This window comes from Carassius gibelio, chromosome B1, assembly GCF_023724105.1.
Source record: "Carassius gibelio isolate Cgi1373 ecotype wild population from Czech Republic chromosome B1, carGib1.2-hapl.c, whole genome shotgun sequence".
Lineage (NCBI taxonomy): Eukaryota > Metazoa > Chordata > Actinopteri > Cypriniformes > Cyprinidae > Carassius > Carassius gibelio.
In genome coordinates, this window is record NC_068396.1 from 24,356,868 (window position 1) to 24,384,652 (window position 27,785).

Below are 27,785 nucleotides of genomic sequence, written 5' to 3' on the forward strand. Positions count from 1 at the left end.
ATTAGGTAAGATTATTCAACCAGCATCATGAAGCGCCATCCATAATAGCTAAATGGTAGGCTATAACTTCAAGACATTGCACTGAAAGGTTTCAAGACACAAGACATTTAAAACATATAACCAAACATGTTATTTTATTGTCTGAAAAAGTAACACAATCTCCCAACTGGGTTTATCACATACACTACCACAACGATGAAACACCATTACTACACAAATAGGGACTTCTTTTCAAATATTATAGACATTACAAAAAGATCCCTCATATCTTTCAGTTTTGTTTTGAAGTTATACTAAGCATGGCAGATTGATTTCATTTACAGTATGATACTGTACACTGTCACCATTTAGAAACAATGTTGTCTGACGTGGTTCTAAAATCCATAATGTTAAGGGAAGACATTTCATGGTCATTTTTATTTCATATGAAATATTTTACAATATAAACAAAGCATCCGTCTTGGATGGACTTAACAGCAACCAGAGGCCAGGCATTTCAGTGCAAACATGTTTTTTTACAAGGCAGTCTTGGCTGCATTACTCCCTTTTATCGATCAAAAACGAACGGAAAAAAAATAAATGATTACCAGATGGAGGGGATTCAAATTAAAACTACATTTCAAAAATGTGAAAGATATCCAAAATGCATCCTCTGACAGAGCCTTTAAAGGAGGCCATGAGTTTGTATTAATGTCCCCAAAAAAAAAAAAAAATCAAAAGTGTAGTCATCACTGAACTGAAATACTTCTTGGCCTAAACCATTGTTTTAAGTAAAGCTCTGTTGCAATGATTTGAGAAAGTATCTATTTATAGAGCAGACATTATGAGGTGCCTGCTCTGTCTAATGTTGCTCTCTGATGTACATCTGATGTGTAGCAATGATATAAAATTACCATTTAATATACGAGTCTCGTATCTTTCTACAATCTTCATCCCACCTCCAACTACAGGGTCTAAGAGGCTGTTTGGACCCTAATCACTGACCTCTTAAATATAAGGTGGGAAACTGAAAACAATACTATTGTAATCAGTATTGCCAAAAAAGCAGAAGGCAAGTAAACTGTTTTTGATTTAGGCTGAACTCCTAAAATATCTTTTGAGGTGCTTAATTATAATATAGAATGTAGTCCTTTGATTTGCATCTAGATGCATTTTTAATAAACTAGAGGTATGGTTACTCACTAGGCTTGAAATAATGAAGCAGATAAACAAATATTCCCTGTGAAGGGAACAGCAGAGAACTAAAAAACAAACTGGAGGGAAAACATAAAATGGGAAATGTTCTGTTGATGTGGTGCCAGACAGATTTATACACAACTTGCAAATAAGTAAAAGACACTTCTGTCAAAAACTGAGAAAAATGGAGTTGAAACTACAGCACTTAATACTGGTTACTTTAGAGTAAGTCCTCCGAGTTACAATGTCCGCCCGCTCCTTGTCAACATTCACAGAGAAGAGGCTGATAGCGCTGTGTTCCACAGGCAAAGAATCCAAATCTGTACACGTCCCTACCTTGTTGTTACACAGGTGGTGGAGGTAGCTATAGTTATGTGCATGTATGTGGGGTTTAGGGGAGTTTGCATGGCTGATTGTAGGAGTGTGTATGTGTGGATTATAGTCGAGTGAAAGAGGGAGTGAGCTGGAAGTGATTCAAACACAATAAGTCCCACTGGAGGATATCCACCTCAACACTCATCACAAAGCAACAAAACTGTGAAGGGTATGAAATAAAAGATGAAAAGCTAGGATCATCACATAAGAGCACCAATGGATGCGACATGAGCTCTGCTCTCTTTCCCAAATCTCACCCAGTCACTGCCAGAAGGGACACGGCCATTAATTCTGGTGCATTCTGGAGATGGCACACCAAACAGTTAAAGCCATAGTCCAAATGTTTAACTGAATCTTTGAAATGAGCCTTTGCTCAAAGATCTGAGACTGGTCAAAACCTGATGTTATCTATTCAGCTCTGACATTTGAAAGGAATGATAAATAGCAGTGCAAATAATTTGTACATACTTGCATTCAACGAGTTGTCTCAACCTATAAGAAGCATTTATTGAAATCATGAAAACTATGAGAAGATTGTTAATATACATATCATGTGTTTGCTGGGGCAGAATTTTTAGTCATATCATCTGTCGACCGTATTTTCCATTGAGGTCAGGGACATGATTTGAGCAACAGCTCAATTCGCAAGGAAAACAACAAAACGGACAAAAAAAGGTCGAAAATAAAACACAAAAGTGGTCTGGGTTGAAATCAAGTAAGAACATCTTAAAAAATAAAGGTTTTATCAGAGCAGCAAAAGGGCCTAGTCTCTGAATCCCGCTGGCCCAAAGGAAGAGAACTGTATGACCTTTCCTTGGAGTGTTTTGGACACAACACCCGTGTTCCCGCCATTGCGATTTCTCCAACATCCTCCTTCTTTCATGACAACAAATAAAGCCATCAAGCTACACAGAAGACAAGCATGTTTCCAAATCAACAATGACATCCACAATGTCCTGGTTCATGAGACTAGGTATCAAATTCACACCGGCGTAAAACATACACCTGTTTTTGTTTTTTATTTCAAAAGGGAATAACAATAAAAATAATCTACATCTGAATTAAACTGAGACAAAAATGGAATTGAAATCCTTTATATTTTTTGTCTACAGAGAGTGTTTTATTCCCTTAAGAAACAAAGATTAGTGAAACGATCCACAGAAACATGATTACAGACTGATGTTTTTACCTCTTCTTAGGAGAGTTAACTATTCATGACCTGAGATTAAATATGAACTTTAATGAAACAGGTAAATCCATTATGTAGTGTAAAGGTGCATACAAAGCAATTGTATGCACAATAAGTTTGGGTAGTAAAAAAAAAAAATCAGTAGTCCTTTTTAAAAAAAATAAAAAATAAATTTCAGACGAGATCATTCTTTCCACTAATTCAATCTATGCATTGTTTTATTAAGCATGTGAATATGATTCTTATTGTGTCACCAATGTAGCTAACAGTGTCATGAAGAATGTATTTATTTTTAGGAATATTATACAACTTTATGAACCATGAATTAAATGTTGTCAGATTAGAGCTTTTATGCCTCATTTTTTAACTTGTACTGCATACCAATATCACAAATCTGTAAGACCTTTGACCTGCACATCAGCATCTATTTCTAAATGCGTGCATACTTAATCCATTGGCTGGATGATCTCTAATCTGTGATTGACAAAAATACTCTTGAAAACAAAACATTGTTAAATTACCAGTTACTTCAAGCCTATTTTGAAAATAACGGTTGATTCCGACTGGAGAATTTCCTGATTAATTGCTTGTTAAGGTAAATCCTATGATGAGAAATGTCCTTTTCCATGTTTTTCCCCTTTTTTGTTCTTTTTTTTTTTTTTTTTTTGCAGTGACCATTTATGCTGTGGGAACAGTCTCTGGAAGCCATGCCTGTGGGTTTAACAGTCCCCATGTAGTCGAGGTGCTTGATGGAGGGATTCACCCAACCTCCTGCACTTAGGCACCCCAACATTGCAGGTCACCCTGACCCTACGTCAACCCAGATGGGCCCATGTCAGACGCTGGTGATGGAGGCAAGGCAGTTGGGGGATTTCTGCAGTTTCTCAGGTTGCGTGGTAGGGGGCTCTGGGATTGCACGGAAGCTGAATGGGGGGCCGATGCTGGTGGTACCCATGTGCCCTGGACTTAAAGCCAGATTTTGTCGCCGATTACTCTCCACAATACTCGAGGTGTTGGACGCCAGGCTTTCCCGTGTGCTGAGAAAGTGGTGGAAGTGGTGAATTGACCAGAGAAAAAAGAGACAGAGAAAGAAAAAGAGTAGAGTTTAAGACAAGAAAATGGATTCATTATTTTGTAGCATGAGAAACTCAGTAAACCATCGCACAAGGCCTCAGAAAGAGAAAACACATAACCTCACCCTTACCTATGGATTCACTCTGGTTTGCATCATTTTTCAGCTTTTTAAAAACAGTGTACTCCTTTATGACAACAATAATATGTTCAAGCAACTATACCACAAGCACTGACAGCCAACCATAAGAAAGAGAATATATTTTAGGGAGGAAAGGTTTGAAGGAATAAAGGAATCATTTGACAAAATATTAAATCATCATTTACTCATTCTCGTGTGCTATGCCTGTTTCCACAGTAAACAAAAGGAGAAATTTTGCAGGTGTTTTACCTGCCTTTGTCCATGAAATTACAATGAGCCGATACTGAAGCTTACACAATTCAAAATGGACTCAAAAGCACCACAAATTATATTATAGGTCCATATGATTGTTAAATACAGACTGTAATTAAAATTTTTATTCACTGAAAATCTACACCTACTGTAGCTCTCGAGTGTATTCACGTAGAAGTAGCAAATGTGTTCAAAAGCATTTAATGATTTTGTTTCTTGTGTTTTATAAAGCTTGAAGCTTTCATTGTATTTCACTGTAATTATATGGGGGGAAAAGTTATAAAATACCTTTTTTTGTGTGTGCCATGAAAGAATGTTAGCCGTTCAAGTTTGGAATGACACAAGGTTAAGTAAACAATGACATTTTTGTGAAAACTATTTAGATTAAACTCAGATATTATGTTGTTAACATTACTGCACAGAGAAACATGTAGGTTTTTTTTTTTTCTTTTCTTTTCTTTTGCATATCCCACTTTGTATAATTGCATTACTAGCTCTCATCAATCACAAACTAAATTATGTCTATGCACAAGAGCAATGCTGGTGTTTTTCCAGGAGCTGTAAAATGACATCATTGCTAATGTGATGAGTCATCCAGAAAATAGTGAATGAGTGTGTGTGTGTGTGTGTGTGTGTGTGTGTGTGTGTGTGTGTGTGTGTGTGTGTGTGGTTGTTCATGTACTGCTAGGGGTCTTAAAATTAGAGACATGTGGCAGTTTGTCTTGCAGGTTTTGTAGCTCCTTCACAATGTGACTGGGCCACAACTACAATTTATGGCCTACTTCTATTATCATCAGTACACGATTGCAGAAAGGACAGTAAAATAAATTGCATTACACACATTTTCAAAACATCACAAATAAGTAAGGATTTCGATTCAATACAAAAAAAAAGAAAAACTTCTGTGGGATTTTCAGTGTAAAGCTTGGTTTTAACAAACTGACAGACCAGTCAGAAAATAAGATCATTATGAGGTCACAATTACTAGAGCCTTTTATGTTAAGTATAAGACATTTCCCTCTAACATAAAGTAATTCAAAACACAGGTAAATCACCAGGGATGAATATGAAAATTCCTTCATATTAACATTCTACATTTCCCTGTATTTTATGGAGTTTTCTTAAAGTGTATTGTAAGGAGTAGAGGCAGCACATGTGCAGAACATGTAGGCTCTCTCAGTTATTCTACCCCTGCCATATCTCTCTGAATGAGTCATACAGACACAAGGGGTCTATTTTTAGCAGCTGAAAAAAAGTCCTCACCCTCTCACTCATAAAGGGCTTCTGCTAAAACATACACAGCCCTGGGAAACCCACTTAAATGCTGTCTGTGCTGGTTTGTGGCCTTGGCAAAGAAGAAGAGGAAAAAAACAGGCCACATATCACAGTATAAGATATATGTATATGCAACTATGCACTTCAGACCAAACATAAAAAAAATGTTCTAAAACACACATATAAAAAATGACAAATGGAAAACAATATTTCACTTTGTGGGATGTCAGAGAACTAGAGTGGATTCTAACATATTAGCAATTTATATTTTCTGGTGAGCATAATGTTATATTTTATCTCCTCAATAATTAACAATCTTATGTCTTTGGTAATAAGAATTTTTTTTTTGATGCATTGAAGAGAATATACACTCAAATATGGGTTTTCAACTCTAGGACCTTCTGTCTATGAAGTGAGTACTTACCGAGGGGAGTTAAACCCACTGTCTACAGTCACACTACTGCTGTCCATGCTGTCCAGCCGGGCCGAGTGAGCCGACTTCTGGCTGTTATTATTCTCGCTCTCTTTAGGGGTAAGCAGAGTCAAGTTGTTCTCAAACTTCCGCTGTAAATCACACTCTTTCTCCCGTTCCAGCAACCACTGCATGGTCCCGCCGCCTCCACCACCGTCTCCAGCCCCTGCCCGCCCCTTTGCTTCTGTCGGGGCAGCCTCTTTATGGGAGGCCTCCTCTGCCTCCTCCTCATCGTCATCATCTGACACGTTGTAATAGTCAAAAGCAGCTTCAGATGTGGAGGGAGCACACGGTTCTGTGCCTGTAGGTGCCGGGGCAGAAGCAGACAAAGAGGTGGAGTTAGGTGGCTGTTGGGTCTCCAGAGTGTCAAGGACCTCGGATGATTTCATGTGCGGAGTCTTACGCAAAGTGCCTGACTTTGAGTAGCTACTGTCCACATAGCTCATAGTCAAAACATTGTGTGGCGGTTTGAACAAAGTGTCCTTACTAAAAATCTCTTTCCTCTTGTCCACCCCGCCACCAGTGCTACCGCCACCTCCCCCGCCCCCTGGGTCAGTGTTGTGTTGGTGCTGTATCAAACGTCCATTGGGCATAGGCTCAGGTGTCTGGCTCGGTGTGGGTTTGCCAGAACCATTGTGCCCCTTGGTGGATGAGTCCTCTTTGTACTCCAAGGGGTGAGGAGAGGTGAGGTGCGGTGTCTGCCGGTCAGCTGGAGAGCCCTTGCGGATTCCGTCAGATGGGGTTAAAGTGTCATGGTCAGATTTGCCCAGAGGCAGCGGGGCAGTAAGGATTGTTTCATTCGATGTATTGCACTGGAAGTAGTCATCAGCCAAAGGCTTCGGCGACAGGGCCTTCAGGTCACTGTAGGCTGGGAGGCTGTCCCTGCTCTTGTTGCGTTCTAGAGGGCTGCAGAGCCTTGAGTCATCTAGACTCAATTTGCCCATATCAGGTACAGACATTTCAGAGCTGAACTTGGCAGCAGAAAACATGATGCATGAGTAGTGCGGGGCCTTCTGAGAGGAGGCCCTCAGCGTCCCGTCATCAGTATAGTAGCGGCTTCTGTCGTCAGGACTGCGGTCATAATCCTCAACCGTGCCAAGTGTGGAGCTCCCACCTCCCAGCGGGCCCTTGGAGTTGTCCATAGAACGCGATCGCTCTTTTGCCTTGTCGGGCCGCTCATTGCGTGACTTGCGGTCCTGAGTGTGGCTGTGGCTCCGGTGCACTCTAGAATGTGATGTTCCACGTGAAGGCTCAGGGAAAGGCATCTCTGTCCGCCTCTTTGCAAGCTCCCCTGAAACATCCCACTCTGGGGTGACAGGAAAGTGTGACTCAGCAATGTTGGGGTTGCTGTGGACAAGGTAGGCACCACCGCTTCTGCGTTCCACTGTGTACATTCCCTCTCTTGGCGAGCGTACCAGAGAGTGACTGAAAAAACGGTAGTCCCTCTCAAGGCTGACTGCTGGCAGGTCCAGATTGGAGCCCTCAGAGGGGTCTCCCCGAGAAGCCCGCGTCTTGCTGTGCGAACGCGACTTCCCGTGTGGCATGCGCCGGTGGCCTCGGCTTCGGCGACTGCGGGCGCTGTGCTGTGCAGAGGAGCTGGCCTTGCAGCGCTGAGCTCGTTCTTCTTCCAGCCGCTTCATGACAGCTGTGTGACGGGCCACGTTCTCCACCGTCAGGTCTGGGTTGATGCGGCGGATGATCTCCATCTCCACCTCACGAGGGATCGCTGCAGCAGACGGTGTGTCCTCGTCCCTCAATGGCCACTCCTCTGGAGGGAACTGTGCTGAAAAGGTAGCCAGCTGTTTGGTCTTGTCCTTCTTCAAGCTCAAGCGGAACAGCTTCAACCCAAACTTCTTGGACTGCCTTTCACTGCTGCCCCCACCGCTGCCCTCCTTCTTCTTGGTCAGTGTGTCTGTCTTGTAAGGGAAGGTGGCGGTCATGCTCTTGCTCTTGTCTGTTGGATCAGGTGGGTGCTGAATGGCAGGTGGAGGGGGTGGGGGTTGTGGGTATGAAGGGGGATCTCCTTTGGGTTCTTTTGGGGATTTTCTTTGAATCGTAGAGGTATGAATGCTGGGAACCTCATCGCGGTAGGCATTATAGGAGTCGCAGTGGTTCTTAGGGTTAGGCCTTTCTCGTATGCAGCCAGAGGTGGAGGGAGTGATGGTTCCAGATTGTGGCGATGTGCATTGCTGTTGAGGTGGTGGCTGCTGCTGTTGCTGCTGTTGTTGTTGCTGTTGTTGCTGCTGCTGCTGCCGCTCTGGATGCCGCTCGTCCAGGTGGTACCACTTGCTATTGCTGCGGATGAGGGAGGGGGTGATGTAGTAGGTCTGTGGAGTAACAATGAAGTAACCTTCTGGTGTGGGGTAGATCTTTCTCTCCCGTACCAACATGTTCAGCGTGTGCCGCAGGATCTCTGGACTCGGAGTGGGCACACCTGAAGACAAAACAACCGCATGTAAATTTCATAATCATTTACATAGTGCTAATGAAAGTGCTGACACAAACTTTTTGGCTAACATTTATGATATGATAATAATAAATATTCAATCATCAATACCAATTAATATTTCAAAGGAAAAGCTCAACAGGCAAACACTTAAATGTGAAAAATAGAGTGCAAAGTGGGGGGAAAAGGGTGGAAGGAGGAGTAGCAGATTAGTGGGTTCATGTTGATGTCAGCATTATCCAGAATTGCTCCGACGTGCCAAAAGTAGGATTAACCGTGAGTAGCTGTGATCACACAAATTACTACAGAAGGCCAATCAAAAGAAGAGCATTGGTTGCTGATTTATGTCACCACCAATCACAACACACCAGTCATTACCTCATCTTTCATCATCACATCTGTATGCCCCTCAATGTAATAAGACAAAACCTGCCATTGTGACCCTCCTTCATAAGAACTCGTATGATAATAAAATAATGCAATAATAATATTAAAATATTTCCTAATAATTTCAAGAGATTTTATAGTACATCTTGTTTTATCCTTATTTCATTAGACTGGAAATTTGAACTATTTAAGCCTAAGCTGTTTGAGCTAACTGTTCACTAAGAAGTCAGACTGAATACTTGTATAACAATGTTATTGACAACAGAAACACTTTATCAGAAAGTAATGTCAACAATTAGTTAATCATCACTTAACATAATTTAATTTATTATGGTCTATTTTTTTGTTATAAGTTAACCAACTTATGGGCCACTTGGAAACCTTCATGGAGCACCAGTGAAACTAAGAACATATTCTCGATCTCATATTTTGAGATCCACTGTGCTGTGCTTTCAAAGTATGCTTTAGAGGTAATACATTTTATACACAATTAAGATGGCTAAGTTAGACACGCAAAAATATATATATCATTTGTGGTAAGACCCAGTACTGTGAATGTCTCTCTTAGGTTAATATAACGTGCAAAATAAGTAAACATTGCCTGTAACTCATAGACAAGGAGCACTAACAGGGTAGACTGCACTGCACTGCACTCAAGTCCTCACTTCACCCAAATCAGCTTTTCAGCAATCTCAATCACAGAAACACACACAACGGATAAAGGAGCAGATAATCTGTAACTAGTCAGGGTTAAGTGTTGCCTGCCATTACATCATACATTTCTAGTTGTCATACCAACATGACGCAATTCAGAGCCTTTTTTTTATTTTTCTTCTTTAAGGGAAGCAGACAGACTCTATTCAGGTGAAGTTTGCACACTTTGCACTTTGATTGACTGACTTCTCTGAATAAAGCTGAGCATCGTAATGTGTACAACAGACCTTTTTTCATTTTTAGATTATATCAAATTTTAGAGGTTTTCTTTTAATATTTTAATGTACATTTAAAATGCTATATTTACGTTTTTCTTACCTTGGCATTAAATTACAGAAAACAATATTTCTTACAGTGTTTAAAATACAGAGGGTTTTTTTTGCTATCGGAGCAAATGAGAATGAGAAATATATCTATATATTTGTTGTAGTTTCCCTTCACCACTATAGAAGTTTACCCAACTATGGCAACTTCTGCTTGAAATGTGAAAAGTGTATATAGGGTCAATCTACAGAGACGACAGAAAATAATGGACATTCAGCTGTTTTTAAACTTTTGGAGTTTATGGTGTCATAATGAATGGAATTTCACCAGTACCATGAAATTGTATTGTCCACTCCAAAACAGTCACATAATCAGAACCAACGAAAAAATACTGATTATGGATTTAACCTAGTACTATAATCTCAATTAATATAATGAAGGCAAATACTTGTGGCTTCTGCAAAATAGCAATGTATCAGTCACTAATATAAAAAAAATCTACCGATATATATAGTTTTTAAAAAATGTAGGATGAGGATTATCCCATTAAAACTGAAATACTTTTTTATTACGTTATAATGACACTTAATATAGTTATGTCTATTATAAAATACAGTTAGAGTGTTTACCTGGGAAGCAAGTGGCGAGGTGCTCCATCAGCGCATCTTGTGTGACAGGCTTGCGGGTAGAGTTCATGGCTGAGATGGCCAGACACAGAATCTCTCCCAGTGGGATGAACTGAGACTGACTGATGGGTGACATACTGATTGGAGATACATCGCCTAGAGAGGAACACACACACAAAATAATGTTCAGTCCTACTATACAAGAACATGCTTGTTTGGCAACTGACTGGTCATTAAATGTCACATTTTTTGATGCAACACAAGCATAAAAGAAAATAAAAACCACATAAGATACTGATATCTCCAACAGTTTTAACCTGGAACCAATGAAGATGGAGAGTGGAGAAAGGAGTTTAAGGCATTTTCAAGATGCTATATGGTCACAACAGTGGCGTGAAGGTTATCCAAGGTGTTTGATTGCGTGTTGTCAAATGTGACCTTATGCTGACGACTCAGCAATAAGCCCCTCAGCCTGTGTAGGCAGAAAGACCCCAGGCCATAAATCAATATTGATCCCCAAAAAACACCCATGCATATTGAGTTTACTAGAAGCTCAACAAATTAGAGCAAATCAAATTTAGACTGGCATCAAATGCCTTCATTTTGTTAGTAAACTGCAAATGAAATATGACAGAACAAGCACATATATGCTTACAAACTCCATGTATTCCCTGTGTAAAGGTTACAAACAGTTTAATAGTGAGAACTGAGTCAGCATTATCCAAACCAGGGATGAATATTGTTATGGATCATTTATACAGTTATTCATACTGAAATGAACTCTAATTGGGGCATGAGATGAGAATTACAATGTATAATTCTTTACCACTGTTCATGAAACAATCATAAATGATACACTTATAGCTTGAAGATATTTAACTTATGAACAGCAACAAAAACACTGATCTTGAACAAAAACACTTTAAAACCAGCATCCATAGATCTGTATTGAAAGAAACCACAAAATATCTCCAGAAAAACATATTTTTTACTCTGAGATAAGCCTGACCGACTCCTTTTACCTTTAAATATTATGCTATGCTTCACTTATTAGCTCAGCATGCTAAAAAAAACATAAAACTGGTCCGAGTATAGCGTAAAGGGCAACAAAGGGTCTGAAGCTACGCTGCTAACACTGCAGGATGCAGATAGGATGACATCATCCACACAGATCTGCTGCTCTCCTGGTGTGTGTGTGTGTGTGTGTGTGTGTGTGTGTGCATGTACAGCAGGCAAAAGACCATCACTCAAATCCCAGCTTGTGTGTCTCACTGTTCAAGTAGAGTCTGTACAGACAGCAACGTGCTGCTCGTAACCCAAAATGACTTACGGAGCATTAGTGACTGATGAGGAGGCTGCTAGCCTAGCGTTGTTTTTGTGAGGTATCAGCATGCTAGAGCTAAATCCAGTTGGCCTCTCTGAATTTTATTGTTTTTACTTCAGTAGGGGGAAGATAGTGGGTGTGTGGATGTGAGAGAGAAAGAAAGCGAGAGCAGGATGGAGGGAGGTGCACAGAGACCCCTCCCTCTGCTTCTGTGCTGCAGCCATCAGAAAAGGCAGCTCTGGCGAATGGACACTTACCCAACATGCTCCACTCCACACAAAGACAGGAGAGGTGTGACCAATCACAAGCAAGCTTCATGCACACCTTTTTTTTTACTCTCCTCCAGCACTGCTCACTGGCACACACACACACACACACACACACGCATATCTGCTTGCTCTACCCTCTCCTTCGTCTCACACACACACACACACAAGCTAGTAGGTGGCCTGCTGAATTTGTTGTTATGGCAACGCATCCCAGTTGCTCTCTCCTGTTCCAAAGATGTGTGAGATACGCCAGGATTTCTCTCTCTCTCCAGCACCCACTATTCAGTTTTTCCTGTCTCCATTCCTGCTCTTGTGCTTCACACTCAATCTTGTTAATGAAAAATTGAGGAGAGCATGTTGGCTGCAAGACTAAGCAAAACCTGCTCAAACATAAGGCCCTTTAGGTAAATAACAGCTTTTATATACACACACCTCATCGCTTACTCTGTGGAGTAGTATATAAACATGGAGTAGATAATATAGATTTTTTTATATAAACAAATAATATGTTTGGGAACAGGTGTGAAATGAATGCTTTTATTAAGCATGAATGCATTAAACTTTCTATTTATCATTTTAAAAAATGATAATAAGAAATGTTGAGTGCTCACTCAACATATGAGAATGATTTCTGAAGAGCCTTGTGAACCTGAAGACTGAAGTAAACTTAGGTTTGTCGAAAAAAAAAAATGTTATTTTAATTATAATATTATTTCAGAATATTACTGTTTTTACTCTGTTTTTTATTAAATAAATAAAGTACTTATTTTAAACCATTTTAAAAATCTTACAGATATAAAATGCAAGGTTATTATTCTTCCGTCTATTAATATTAGTGTTCCTGTGGCTCAAGTGGTAGAGCATTGAGTTAGCAGTGCAAGGTTGTGGGTTTGATTCCCAGGGAACACGTTAGGTAAAAACTGTTAGCCTGAATGCACTGTAAGTCATTTTGGATAAAAGCATCTGTTAAATGCATACATTTATTTTTAATTTAATAAGAGTGTAAAACAAAAAAAACAAAAAAACATGTTTAAGTCCTTTCCACCTGTAATCTCTTTAAATTCTCAATCTCAGTGTTGCCAGATGTATAATACTTATTGTATTTGTACAATAATTCTGACCTCTGTACAATGTACAATCAGTAATAAAAAAAAAACCCTCTGATGTACGATAATTTCAGAATTTTGTGATACTTCAAATGATGGTGGTTATAATCGTAGGGCTTTTTATACTCACTGATCATGAACACGTCAGATTGCATTAAGAATGCAGGAGGGTGCCCAGTTTTTAAGCTGACGAGCAGTATTGAGGTCCATGATGACATCAAATCTGTACCGCAAAAGGACCCCCTCAACATCTGGCAACACGCAGGCTTCCAATGACAGCGACTCAGAGGTCCAGTTTAGACCTTCCTACTAAGGTACGCCTAGTTATTTATCTATTATGATATTTGCAGGCCATTTCATAAATCGCTGTATTCTGTACATTCGACTTGTATATGATCATTTTCTTCAAAATACGATACTTTTGAGCTTCTGGTACAATACTTGGATATTTCCATATATGGAAACACTGAATTTCAGAGCACAAAATACAGAAGTTAGCTGATTCCATCTGTGGCTGGTCATCATCAACAGTCATGGGAAACAGACACCTATGATCACAAACAGGACTATGAATAGCACAAACAGCTTACTTTGCATAGAATTGTACACTTAAAAAAAATTTAAATTAGAAAAAATTAGAAAGAAATGTATTCTTCTGTTCTGTTTGGTGTCAGAGAGACTCCAAGGTTGTTTAAACAGCTAAAAAACATATTTAACATCATATTACCAGGATGATACTATGATTAGAACTGATAGAGAACCCAGATATAAAACAAATTGCACACTATTAATATTTGCATGTGTAGACCTTTAACAGTGGGGACTTAGGGACTGCAAACAATTTAAACTGAAGGGGGGGGGCTCAAATGGTCTCAAATTAAGCACTCTAGTCTTTGTACAACTTGTCTTGTATGGCTTCAAGCACATCTGAGGTGACGTCATCCCACTGGGCAAAAAAAAGGAAGAAAAAAGAGACCAAGAGAGGAAGAATGAGAGAGAGTGAGATCAAGAGATGAGAGATAATTTACTGTGTTATAACAATCATTGTATCATATTCTAAAATTGTTTAACTATGTTGTCCAAGGCTTGCTGCTAATATAATAATCAACGAAAATAGAAAACAGTGCAGAGATGCTGGCTTTACTGAAATATGTCTTTAATAACTCACCAGATGGCACTAAACAAAACTATTCATGATAGTTAGTGTAATGTGGATTTAAACTAGGATCATTTGTTAAACATAAAACCTAAATGCAGGTGAATCAAGGTGATTAACTAATTTTTGGTAAATTTCCCTCTCCACTTCCTGCAAAATGATTTACTGATGTGAATGTATTCCCCATGCCATTTGCAGTGCCCTTCAAAGATAAAATGTCTTGGGAAAATCTAGAAATCTGGAACCTCACTTAAAATGTCTGAATAACCTGTGAAGTCCACTTTGTAAGGCACGGTTGAACGACTGGTACACTAGTCAACCATTCGGTTCCTCACTATGGATGGCCTATAAAAATAAAATATTCACATTTAAAATATTTAAATATTCAAGTTAAAATATGATTCTACTGATAGAAATTGTGATATTAATTATGATTAACTATGCAGGCCAGTGTGCTTTCCAACAATGGGGGAAGAAGATGCAAGCCTAACCTTAGATTCACCATCATAGCCTTATGAAACTCAGGTAGAAGTTTGACTGAAGCAACACTAGATGGAGGCAGGAATCCAAAATGTCCAAAATCAAATGGAAAGAAAAGGACAGAAGCAAAATATTTTCTTCTCAGCTAAATAAATTTTTTAATTAAATCTCCTATCTTTCGTTCATTTAAGGCTGTCACTCTGTTTTGAATATTCAACGCGTTTTAAATATTTAACAAATGCTTATTCGAATATTTTTCCATCTGAAAATTGATCTTCCTGAATTACTGTATCATTTGATCCAATGTGAGAAATCAAGGCCAATTTTCTAGACTAACTGGCACCTGAATATGCTCAATCAATTCATGGGTGCTACACCAACACAGAGAAGATGGAGGCTTGGTCACCTGACTAATCTCCTTGGTGATCTATGATGTAAACAATGAGTGGGAGTGAGTGAATATGGTTCAGTGGAGCACAGATTTGTTAACTATTTGATATGTAAAACATATGTTCGTGGCCTTTTTAAGACTTGATTTTTTTATGATCATTTTTAATTCATATATATATATTCAGGTACATATATATATATATTTACACACTCACTAAAAGTCCTCTTGTTTTCCTTGATAGAAAACCTCAAGCTTCCCTTGAAGACGTGTCTATACAGAAATGGATAAATCTACAAACAGATTCAACTTTTAACAACTAACAATGTTCTGTTGATCTGAACAATTGAATAATTCATCACAATTCTGTAATCAGATCGTTGCTCAACTCAGGTACATCTTGTGCTTTGTTAGCTCTACCTCTAAAACAAGTACCAAGAAACAAAGAAAGAAAGCGAGAGAGAGCCTTTACCTAAATCCTCACAGCTGCCCACTGAACGAGAGGTGACCTCATTTTTTGTCAGGGAGGACACAAAAGATCCGTCTCCATGACAACAAACCAGAAAAAAAGTGTTTGCTTGTACACACCAAATGTGGCCAGCACTACCCTTGGAGCCCTATTGTATAGGCCATGCTTTCCACTTGTGCTGTGGTGCTGTTCACTCGGAGAAGGGCTGTAATAGTTGAGGCACAGATCAAAAGCCAAGTGCAAAACAAAATCTTTCAGCCAAATTTGTCCAAACCTGCATGAATTTCTTTCTTCTGTTGAACACAAAAGATATTTTACAGAATTCTGCACCAATCAGTTGCATGTAGTCATTGACTTCCAAAGTATAAAATAGTTCTGGGCGATATGCTCAATTATCATCTCGTCCAAGCATTATCTTGTGAGATTGACGAAACATGATATCATCATGCCAATTTATTTCATTACTTAGTTTCCTAATTTGTAACTTGATGATTTAATAACAGCATTGTAAGTTACTAATTCTAATGCTTGCATTTTCAGCTACAGAAAACGAGCAAAAAACATCATCACTGACTTCAGTCCATCTAATGTTTATGTACCTTAAAAAACAAGCTGTCTACACCGTGATGAATAAATATCTTATACTTACATCACACATAAATCTGCAGTTTGTTGTTTATGATGAGAGAATTTGCAAGAGAGCAGAATTCATTCAGCGAGCGCTGAACAACAAAATTCTGGAGTTTTAGCGATGGCTCATCTGAACGCCTCTGATTGGCCACTGTATTCATAAGCTCAATCAAATCGTGTGTGATTGGTTATAACGTGCAACATTATAAAAACACGTAAAAGGAAATATTAAGGAATAAATAAGCCCTAATATTAATTAGATAATATTACAACCCTGATAATAGTAATAATAAAAATCTTGATATCTTAACAGACATTAGCCACAAGTGATATCTCTGACTATCGTCAATACATGATACTATCGTCTATCGGCACAACCCTAGTGTGAAAAAAGTGTGGTCTGGCTACCAACTTTCTTTAAAATATCTTCACTTTAAAATAAATTCAAGAAATTCATGCCAATTTGGAACAACATGCGGGTGAGTAAATGATGACACAATTCATTTTTGGGTAAACTATCCCCTTAACACCAACAGTTTACTTGTCGATAGAGATCCACATTAACATATATGGGTTCATATACTACAAAATAAAATACTGGCCATATATCCCTATACATCTATCTATATAGTATCACAGTCACCCTCTCCCACACATTAAGCGCACCCACGAATTATATCACGTCCCATATGGCAGCCCAGCAGCTTCAAACTAGTTCAACTCCACCCATAAGACACACATCCACACACTCTCTCTCTTTCTGATGGGTAGGTAATGGATTAAGGTCAGCAGACTGACTAAAACAGGTTGTTGGACAGACTTAAGCCTTGTTTACGTGTAGCCACGTCAGAGTGCATCACAAATGCCTGTAAAACGCAGTCCTCAGTGAGGATGAAAACATCTTGGTTACATCAGCAGTATATTCACAGCTTGTTTGAAAAGTGTGGGTGAAGATAACTGCTTTAAAAGTACTCATCCTACACACACCTCTCTGGGTGGGGAGGAACAGCCAGAACCTGTGTGAGTGTGAACATATGTGAGTTGATCATATTCGTCCTAAATAGCTATATAACTTATTACTTTAAATTCATATTTAGGACATCTGAGTGGCTTAACCCATGTGACATACAGACTTTGAGCTGGCAGTCAAAAGCAAAGCAGGAAACGTGTTAGCTAAACCAATATCGTTTTAGTGAGAAAAGAAGTAGTATAATGTTCCACCAATAATTTTCTCAGCCTCATTTTGTAAATAATCCATTTAGCCTTTCTCTTTTAATTTAGACCAGTCTTTATTAGGGTCCTAGGCCAAGCTTTGTTACAAACAGATGGGAATATTGAGCTCTCAATTAGTAATTCATTCAGTTTTGCAAAACTCCAAGTTTGTTTAAAAAAAAAAAACATTTAAAAAGCCAGATACTGACAGAAATTCACCATAAAACAATGTTGGCAATGTTTCAGTTATTACAGGATAGCATATTAGTGCCTATATTTTTTATAACCTACAACCATATATTCCATCAAGTAATAACATTTACAAAACATTTTACTTGAACAACCATATCATAATTTGGCTGTCCATGAAACATGGCCAACACTCATGTGTAGACACCATGCAGGATCATACACACAAAGACAAAATGCCATCAGAGTAACATGAGACGCTAAAATAATGCAGTAAACATTAACTAAACAACATAAATGTCTCTAATATACAATAATAATAAGACAAATGAGACGATACAAAATTGCTTTTATAAAATTTAGTCATATCTGATGTGTCATGCAGGGACTTCTGTGAAAGTCTTTTTATTTATTTCATTTTATTTTATAAAGTAATTCAGTTTTTACTTGCAAAAGTTTCTCATATGGTTTTACTGGGGGTGGGGGGGATGTTGTCAGTAAAAAAAATATAATTATATAAAATTATATGAATTATAATATTTTTACAGTTTACTTAGCAGAATATCAGACCCGCTTTCTGTAAAACCATGATGCATTTTAAAGGAGTTCAATATGTAAGCATGTGTGCAAAATATGTTCTGGAAATATACTACACCAGCCAGATGCTGCTTTGCACATGATTTTCAACATACCACTACAATGAGTGTCCTTTCCAGCTTTTAAAAAAATGCTGAGCATTCACTAATAGGAGCTTGCAGTATGTTGTTAGTGCAGTAGCATTTGTCCAAAGAAATATATCCCCAGAGCCCCTCTACATTCTGCATCCCTTTGATTATTTCTAAACTTTTTAGGGTCTAGGCTTTATCTGGTAAACCAAGTGAAATACTTTTTATTCAGCATTACACCAATGAATTAAGTCTGATGATGCAAAGCACTGTGTACGCTAGGCAGCAGGGTAAATGCGTGGCTGCGGCTAGCGTAGCCTAGCACTGCCTCAGATGAGCGTATACAGACTGCTGGCCACTACTCCACTGCACTGACATACTTTCATCCTGCAAATCTGCGTCATATGCCACAGCCACCGTATGAACTTTATAAAAGAGACATTCTAGCTGTGGAACATTGGTTTATGTGTCTTCGATAAAACATGCTATTGAACGTGAAATTTTGGACCAAAATATTAAGTTTAGCAGTCAAGGTCACCATGAATTGAAATCAATGGCAGCCTACGTTATGGTATTGACTGGTCTGGCTAGCTTGTGCCAAAACTGAGTTCAAACCAGCTCCCTGAACAACCCAAATTTATCCACAGATCATCTGATACTGAGAAAGAACTAGACAATGGAAACATCATTGTGGATATTATCTCTAAACCTTTCAGATTAAAGTTACTGTTTAAAATGTTGTAACAACAATGAGTGAAAAATTTGACAAGAGTATGTTTTTTATCTAATACAGCTGCTTAAAAGTTACCCACCTTCACTTTCATGGCAAAATAAATATACCCTAAACAAAACTAAAAAGATTTGAGCTCTCTATAAAAAAAATCCCCCATCATATAACCACAAAAAAGCAAACTACAATCCTAATTTTCTGAGATATTGGTCTCTGAGGCAGATTCTGTGGCACTGAAATTCCAAATTAAACCAGGGCAAGATGAAAAGAGAAATCGTAAAGCATCAGATCATGCAAAGACCAAATGTAAATGCCCTCCAGGATATATTTGAGTCAGGCCATAAAAGTACACTTCAATCTTCGTGAACGTAACTACACATGAGTGAGCAGTCAGGGTTTGAGTTTGCTGGAATAAAACATGGCTGCAAAAAGTTTTGCACTGCAATCAATTGATAATTCACGTGTAAATCAGTATATTGACAAAACTGATAAATCATTTTTAAAATCATCAGCATTGACCAATACTTTTTTTTTCTTGTTCTTTTTTTTTACAACATGCAAGGCTTTTATTTTGACAGCGATGAGAATGCCAGCACCTGAGCTCACAGAGATTCCCTTCTTCATCTTCAGTGATTTACTGTCTCGGTTTAACAGTTCTTTGTAATAAAATATAAGACAGAACAGTTAAATTGTTATAGTGTCACAATGTTTCTATTATTAGTAATAACATTAAAACAGCCAAATGCATATGTAGTAGCAAAGAAGTTTGAAAAACAACTTAGATTTTTTTTCATAATCTGAAAACTTATTTAAGCTAAACTTTAAATAAACCAAATTTCTAATAAGTTCTCAGATTTTTGGACCTCATTGTATCTAAGGTATAGTTTGATGAAACTGGACAAATCTGAAGGCCCGGGTAGGGGTCGGTGATATGACCAAAATTAGAATTATCATTATATAGTTATTTTTGCTTTAAATAAGGTCTTTTTGATACCATAGAAATTTCACAATTATTGTAACCAGTGTCAATATCACAAAAAAACCTAATATTAGCCTAAATAAAAACAAAAAAGGCTCACTCAAGACAAATAAACGGTCAGCGATTAAGAATAAGAAACTAATTTCAAGCAACAGAACAAAAAACTACAATAGAACAAATAAATAATAAATGCTACATACAGGTGCATATCAATAAATGTGGAAAAAGTTCATTTATTTCAGTAATTCAACTCAAATTGTGAAACTCGTGTATTAAATAAATTCAATGCCCACAGACTGAAGTAGTTTAAGTCTTTGGTTCTTTTAATTGTGATGATTTTGGCTCACATTTAACAAAAACCCACCAATTCACGATCTCAACAAATTAGAATATGAAGACATGCCAATCAGCTAATCAAAACTCAAAACACCTGCAAATGTTTCCTGAGCCTTCAAAATGGTCTCTGAGTTTGGTTCACTAGGCTACACAATCATGGGAAAAACCGATGATCTGACAGTTGTCACACAAGGAGGGTAAGCCACAAACACTCATTGCCAAAGAAGCAATGAACAGAGTGTTGTATCCAAGCATGCTAACAGAAAGTTGAGTGGACGAAAAAAGTGTGGAAAAAAAAGATTGCACAACCAACCGAGAGAACCACAGCCTTATGAGGATTGTCAAGCAAAATCGATTCAAGAATTCTGCTGACCAGCTTTTTGTAGATGATTATTTCATTTTACAGCAGAATTTGACATCTGCCCATACTGCCAAAAGCACCAAAACTTGGTTAAATGACCATGGTGTTGGTGTGCATGACAAAATTTACAATTACATCACAATTAAAAGAACCAAAGACTCAAAAGTACTTCAGGCTGTGTTCATTGAATTTATTTAATACACAAGTTTCACAATTTGAGTTGAATTACTGAAATAAATGAACTTTTCCACCAAATTCTAATTGATGCTCCTGTACACTGTATAAACTAATGTAATCAAATGTATAAAAACACTGCATATTCTTCACTGTGCAAATTAAATACATATTATTTTTTTAAAAAAGTTACAACAGTGATTTAGTCAAGAGCAGTGAGATTTTCTTTTTTTTGTTGTTTGATTAAAATGAATGACAGACAGCAGGAATATTAGACTGCTGTCACTTTAAGAGCTGCCCAGATGCAGTATACTACTAGGTGTAAGTTTTTTTTATCAGCTGTTTGCTTTCAGTCAAGACCTAAATTACTGTGTTAACAAGGATACTTGCAAATACCGGTATTTTTACTCAGTTCAAAACACCTGTGCTCTATGAGTACCATCTTCAAGTGCACGCACCTCTGTCAGGTGGTCTCTCAGACAGCATGCATATATAGTGAAATTAGTTCTTTCACTGCTGATTGGATTGCATTTCAACAACTTGTTTTTAACCGCAATGCTTAAAAACGCATGTAAATGACAATTTTTGGTGTGTTATAGCATGTAACCACCATTCGACAGTCAAAACGAAGAGACTAAAGTTAAAAATCTCTACCAGTTGACAAATTTTTAGTGGTAAATCATGTCTACCGGTATACTGCCAACCCCTAGGCCCAGCTATGCTTCTTATTCCAAGTTCAACTTAATCTCATCCAGTCATAACTGCACAGTATATATACTAAATATATACTTCACCACGTATGAGTGCGGAGGACAAGTTTGCCATGTGTACAGTGAACTTTCTGTCTTAACTTTCACCTGGTGCCTGTGCTGTTGTAAAAGCATACATAAAAATTGGGCTGCACATGAAGAGTTTGCGAAGACATCCGCGGACACTCCTGAGAACAAAGATTATGTCACCTGAAGTATCCTTTGGGCCTTAGATCGCTCAACAAGAGTTTCCTCTTCTAGAGACCCAGCAAATCAATCTACAGCAAAAGGAACACATAGCTCTATTATACTAAACTTCAAACTATAAGTAATATAATCTTTTAATTTCTCAAGTCCAGTAGGTCCTGACTCTTAACAGCATAGTGGTCCAAGCTATAACTGAAAATAGAGAAAGGGGGTAGAGCTGAGTGCATAGGATGGTCCCCTCAGACTAGGCCCAGACTCTCTGCTGACCTACTTCCATCTGAAGACAAGAAGCACAGTCGTGTACTCTGTAGCCAACACTACTACAAGCACATTAACTGAATACAGAGGTAATGAAGATACCATCATACCATATGCGCAGCCCTCCATGATACTATAAGGATTTGTTATAACCTTCAGGCCTGATGCAAAATGGAAACCAGCGTTCTTTACTACTCAATGGAAAGGTCAAATATCGCTATTTAGGACAGACTGTAAACGAACACTGCTTTAAATGGGGGTCAATGCAGAATCTTCACTTCATGCAGTATGTTAGCTTGCAGTCCTACTTCTGTGGCCTGATTGCTTGCCATTCGTTCATCCCTCCCTTGCTCATGCTCTCATTCTCTTCTCAATCATCTCATGCAAATCCTGCATACAGTCCCACTAGTGATGTCAGCATCTGGGATGTCCAGAACTGGGGTGGATATTTTTAGCCTGGTGCAACGAGTAATAGAACATGTAGAAGAGAGAAAGAGAGAAAAAATAGAACGGCCGAGTGAATCTGTGTTGTGAGGATATAATGAGATGGTCTATATTAAAATAGGTGTGTGTGTTTATGAAAACAGGGAAAGCTAGAGGCACTTTATGAGGACTTGTGCAAGGCACAAACATCTTTCACACATGCATATGTGTGTCATTTTTAATGCTAAAGATCCCAAAGGCTTAACTGAGTTTCTCATAGTGGCTGGATGATTTCTACAAATCTATCCGCTGACTGTAGGCGGAGACCAGATATTTATTTGAGCACAGCCTCTTCTATTTCTCTCTTTCTCCTCTACGCACATTACTACAGAGGCCGGGCTATTACTGCACCAGCATGGCCTCGTTTCTCTCCCACACCTAAATTGGGGACTCTGTCACAGCTGGGCCGGTGCGTACGTGCAAGTATGTGTAGTTACTTTGTGCCACTAAAATTACACCCAAAACAGGCAAGCAAGATGATACCCTTAATCAACATGAAATCAACTGATACTATTTATTTTCTTACTACACATTGAATTATAGGAACAAGTTATTCAAAACAGGAAAATGCTATTGGGTTGTAATATGTGACCCTGGACCACAAAACCAGTCATAAGGGTCAATTTCTCGAAACTGAGATTCATTTACTCATTTATACTAATACTATACTTATCATCTGATGATGTATGGTTTGTTAGAATAGGGTAATATTTGGCCAAAGATACAACTATTTGAAAATTTTGAATATAAGGGTGCAAAAAAAAAAAAAAAAAACAGTGTGAAAATCATCTTAAAAGTTGTCCAAATGAAGTTCTTAGCAATGCATATTACTAAACAAAAATTCGATTTTGATATGTTTATGCTATGAAATTTATGAAATATCTTCATGGAACATGATCTTTACTTAATATTCTAATGATTTTTGGCATAAAAGAAAAATCAAGAATTTTGACCCATACATTTTTTTTATTTTGCTAAAAATATAATCCAGCAATTAAAGACAGGTTTTGTGGGCAAGGGTCACATAATTTATCAAAATGAAGTAACATTTAAATTATTTTCCTCTTCTGCTTACATCACATTGGTCAACAGCCAAATAGTTACTTGGGCATTGATTTAGTAAACTTGTATTTAGTGTGGTTCAAATTTGCTATGTAACACCCATTTTCCATTCACTCTTACACTGTTACAAAAAAATGTTTTTCAAATAACTTTCCCATTTATCAAAGAAACCTGAAAAACAGCTGGCTTCACTTATAATATCATTAGGCTCCAGAGGTTAGTCAAGGATAGGTGTGTACTGCGATTAACCTGTGCTAGCAGGTAAAGGTAGCATAACTTTAAGGAAAATCTTGACACCTACTGTAGGTGACCACACAGTAAACTTGTTGTTAAAATGACGCCATCCTGAAAAGGATGTAAGGAAACAAAGGAGTTTTTGCTGCACTGATTTATGCTGCAGTTACAGAGCTTTATTACAAAGTCTCTTGTGCTCCGATTAAGTCATCTGAAGTCGATAACGAATACATATATTTAGTATATACTAAATATGACATGCTACTGTAGCTGTGTTAGCACCATTAATGAGATTTAACAGCTATGACAGAGGGTAGGTTTTTAGCAAATAAGGATTTAAAATTCCAAAATAGGCTCAATGGAACAACATCTCTAGCTACATTTTTGTTGCAAAACTCCAGAAAGTACCTATTATTAGTGTTTTGTTTGACACAATTCATGGATACAGGGGCAGATTATTAATAATGACTTCAAAACTGTCCACAATCACCTCCTGTCCATAATCACCTCAAAACTGTCCATGGTTTATAAACGAATAAATTTTCATGTTTGCATCAGATGTTCAGCTCCACACATATGGCTTTTCTCATGTAGTAAACATGCTTGATAGCTTACCTGGTATAGCATTGTACCAGCAAAAAAAGACCTTAATGTCTTGTAGAAAATACCTACAATTTTTTGTTTACTTCAGACAGTTTATTTTATCTAATGTTTGCTTTTGATATTGGTTGCATTAAACTATTAGTTTCACTCACAGAACAACTTCCAAACTACCGCAATAAGTACAATAACCTGTGTAATAAAAGACTGCTAAATTCAAGTTCATATGTTTCAGAAGGAAAAAAAAACACTTATTACCATTCACTGAGCGTTTCACATTAAAGGTACAAGTTGTAGGACCTGCCACTAGAGGGCCGACTATCAAAACAATAACAATCGCGTGGTTTGATGACGCTAAGAAGGAGCGTGGAATGATGGGATTTGTTGTCTTTTACCCAAGCGCTGACGGCCATAAAAACAAACGGAAACATAAATCATGGATTTAACGTGAGTTCAACATTTTGCACGAGTAGATTACATACAAAGTGAATGCAAAGATGCGATTAGACTATGGATGCGTACTCGTGCGGGTCTAGAGACGCGATGCCAGGTGTTTGGCGCCCCATAATACTAATATTGCTGATCGTTATAATAGCATACGTTTTCTGTAAAGATACAAATCAAAACAACTCACATGTCGAGTAATACACAAGCGAGATCGGCATTTTTTTCTAGTTGAAGTTTGTCGCGAAGCAAAACGTCAGCTTCTAAAACACTTAGCTGTAAAAGCTGAAAAACAATTGCCACTTTAAAAAGTGAGACCTGAAAAAAAGTGATAATTCAAGTTCATTTTTATCTGGCTTGGAGTACAGACAATTTAAATCTCATCTGGTGAACTCTAGCCTATTTTGTGGAACTTTCCATGGGTTAAAAAATAGGGTCTAATGCTTGGGGACATCCACCTTTTTAGCATATGTTCAATGAAAGAAGGTACTTCAACTTCACAAAATGATTATGATTGTCAGCCTTTAAAGCTGCAGTAGTTAACTTTTATAAAAATATATTTTTTACATATTTGTTAAACCTGTCATTATGTCCTGACAGTAGAATATGAGACAGATAATCTGTGAAAAAATCAAGCTCCTCTGGCTCCTCCCAGTGGTCCTATTGCCATTTGCAGTTACGGACCGCTCCCGGTAAGAAAACAACCAATCAGAGCTGTGGTCCATAACTTTGTTTGTATTCAAAATGTAGAAAAATGTATATAATAAGCGAGTACACCATGAATGCATTTTTAGCTTGTCCTGAATCACTAGGGTGCACCTATAATAAGTGTTTATATTCTGACTATTTTAGATTGCTTCGCGGGTATCGCAGAGGAGTAACCCAGTACCTTTGTTATTCTTCATAGACATAAACAAAGAGAAGTAGTTCCGGCTACGATGTTCTTCCGCAAGACGCAAGCAGTTCTGTTTATTAACCGCTAGAGCGTCAAAAGTTACCGACTGCAGCTTTAACATTAAAAAAAAAATGACTATTTTATTTTGTTAAAAAAAAAAAGAGAGAAGAAAAAAATGGACAAAAAGCAGTTTAAATCTTTGATTTGTGTGATTAGCAATGAACATTAAATTAAACTTAAAATACAAATGACATTTATCAAATCACTATGGCAGAATGGGTAATAAGATTTTGCCTTAAATTAAGGTTCCACTCAGTAAAGGTTAGCTGATTTAGGCTAAAATGTTACTGATTAACTTCATTTCCCAATACTCGGAGAGAAAATATTTGTTTGATCATCAATTTTCATGATAATCTAGGTAAAAGGGTTAAATTCTCTAATTTTACGGATGCTATGAATACAATTTACTTAATTTTGTAGGTAATTTGTAGGTGACTTGCCTTTAAGCTATGTTGTAGAAAGAGGTTTGCCTTAGTTAAAAAACAAGATTTAATACAATAAACTGATTATCAATTTGACAGATGCAAAATTGTTACATCAATTATTTTATTGTTGGATAGAGCCTTGAGGGTGGGATTATATTTTATTAAAGAAATCGAATAATTCTTACAACAAAACATGGAACTGTGCCAGCAAAGTGTACAGCAAAATGTATCCTATTTGTGAGTGTTACCTGATATGCTTAAAACTGAAAGAAATTACAGATTTTTTCCTTTTCTCACCAGTCTCTGTTCTAACTTTGCACCCAATTTGTCACACCTCATAAACACACACAACTGTACAAACATGCAAGCAGATACATTGCACCAAACTAAAAGGACTGGAAACTTTATTTACCCCAAACACAGATAAAAAAGAAAAAACAGTTAAAAAAACTGAGGTGGTGTCACCTTTCCATTTCACTACTGAGCTCTCTCCAGCTCTAGGCCTATATTATGGACAATAACAGAGGACTCACGACCAAAATGGAGAAAAGCAGCCATGAAACCTAAGGCCATCTCACAATCTATGTACAGCTACAAAATCAGCTGCCAGAATGGTTATTCATGATGCTACAAATTTAATACTGTAAAACCATTGCTGGGACCAAAATGGTGGATGCCTGATGCTTGATTTAATCTTCTGCTTTGCTTGTGCTGTTGCGACTGCTTCGCCACTACAGCATGATTCAGAAGCCCCTATCTATCAGCACATCAAATGCAGCAGACTCACATGGCCATTTAAACAATGATGGAGAATGACAGGTACTAGGCTAATGCACTAGGCAAACATTTACAGTAGGGTTTCTTAAATTTGGTCCAGAATGGCCCCTGCAGAGTTTAGATCCAACCCAAGTCAGGGACACCTAAGCAAGCTAGTTAAGGTCTTGAGAGTCACTAGAAAATTACAGGCAAGTGAGGTGGGTTTGAGCTAAACTCTGCAGTGGTCCTTCAGGAACAGATTTATGAAACCCTAATCTACAGCCTCTGGTCCAAGGTGAAACAGAGGTCCTGGGGGACCCACCTGGTGTCATGTAGCCCCGCGGAGAAGGGGAGATGTGGGTCGGAGGAGGGGGCGGTGGAAAGTGCTTATGGTGGTGGTAGTCCTTCTCACTGCGAGAGCGGATGTGCTCCAAGGCCCGCTCCGGTAGATCCGAGCTGGGCCAGGCCCGCCTGATGTTGGTGCTGCGGGTCTTCTTCATGCCAACAGGTTACCCGTGGAGGGGGTAAGGAGGGAGAGAGGGAGGGGGAAGGGGAGGGAGGGGGTGGGGAGTAACCTGAGGTTCAGTCCCTCCCCCACATTGGCAGGGGACACCCCAGTCCAGGTATCAGGCCAGAGTCATGGTAAAGGCGCTCTCGCACATGCACACGTGCGTACGCATATACACACATACGTGCACGTACGCACGCAAATTGGGATGACACGTGGTGGTGCAGGCGGGCGTGCTCAGTGACGT

General features: G+C 38.2%; 1 protein-coding gene across 2 annotated transcripts in view; it reads right to left on the minus strand.

Annotated features, from left to right (window-relative positions):
- Window positions 1-117: 117 nt before the first annotated feature.
- Window positions 118-27,785, minus strand: part of stox2a (storkhead box 2a) — a 55,322-nt gene continuing 27,654 nt past the window's right edge. Inside the window, exons 1-4 of one of the 2 annotated variants that reach the window (XM_052545499.1) lie at window positions 27,353-27,555; window positions 10,393-10,545; window positions 5,905-8,386; window positions 118-3,777 (exon numbers count right to left, since the gene is read on the minus strand). In XM_052545499.1, the coding sequence (XP_052401459.1) occupies window positions 3,576-3,777; window positions 5,905-8,386; window positions 10,393-10,545; window positions 27,353-27,530 (3,015 nt within the window). In that variant the 5' untranslated portion in view covers window positions 27,531-27,555 and the 3' untranslated portion in view covers window positions 118-3,575. Of the gene's footprint in view, window positions 3,778-5,904; window positions 8,387-10,392; window positions 10,546-27,352; window positions 27,556-27,785 lie in introns of those variants that run through there. The other variant, XM_052545498.1, reaches the window with a different exon arrangement.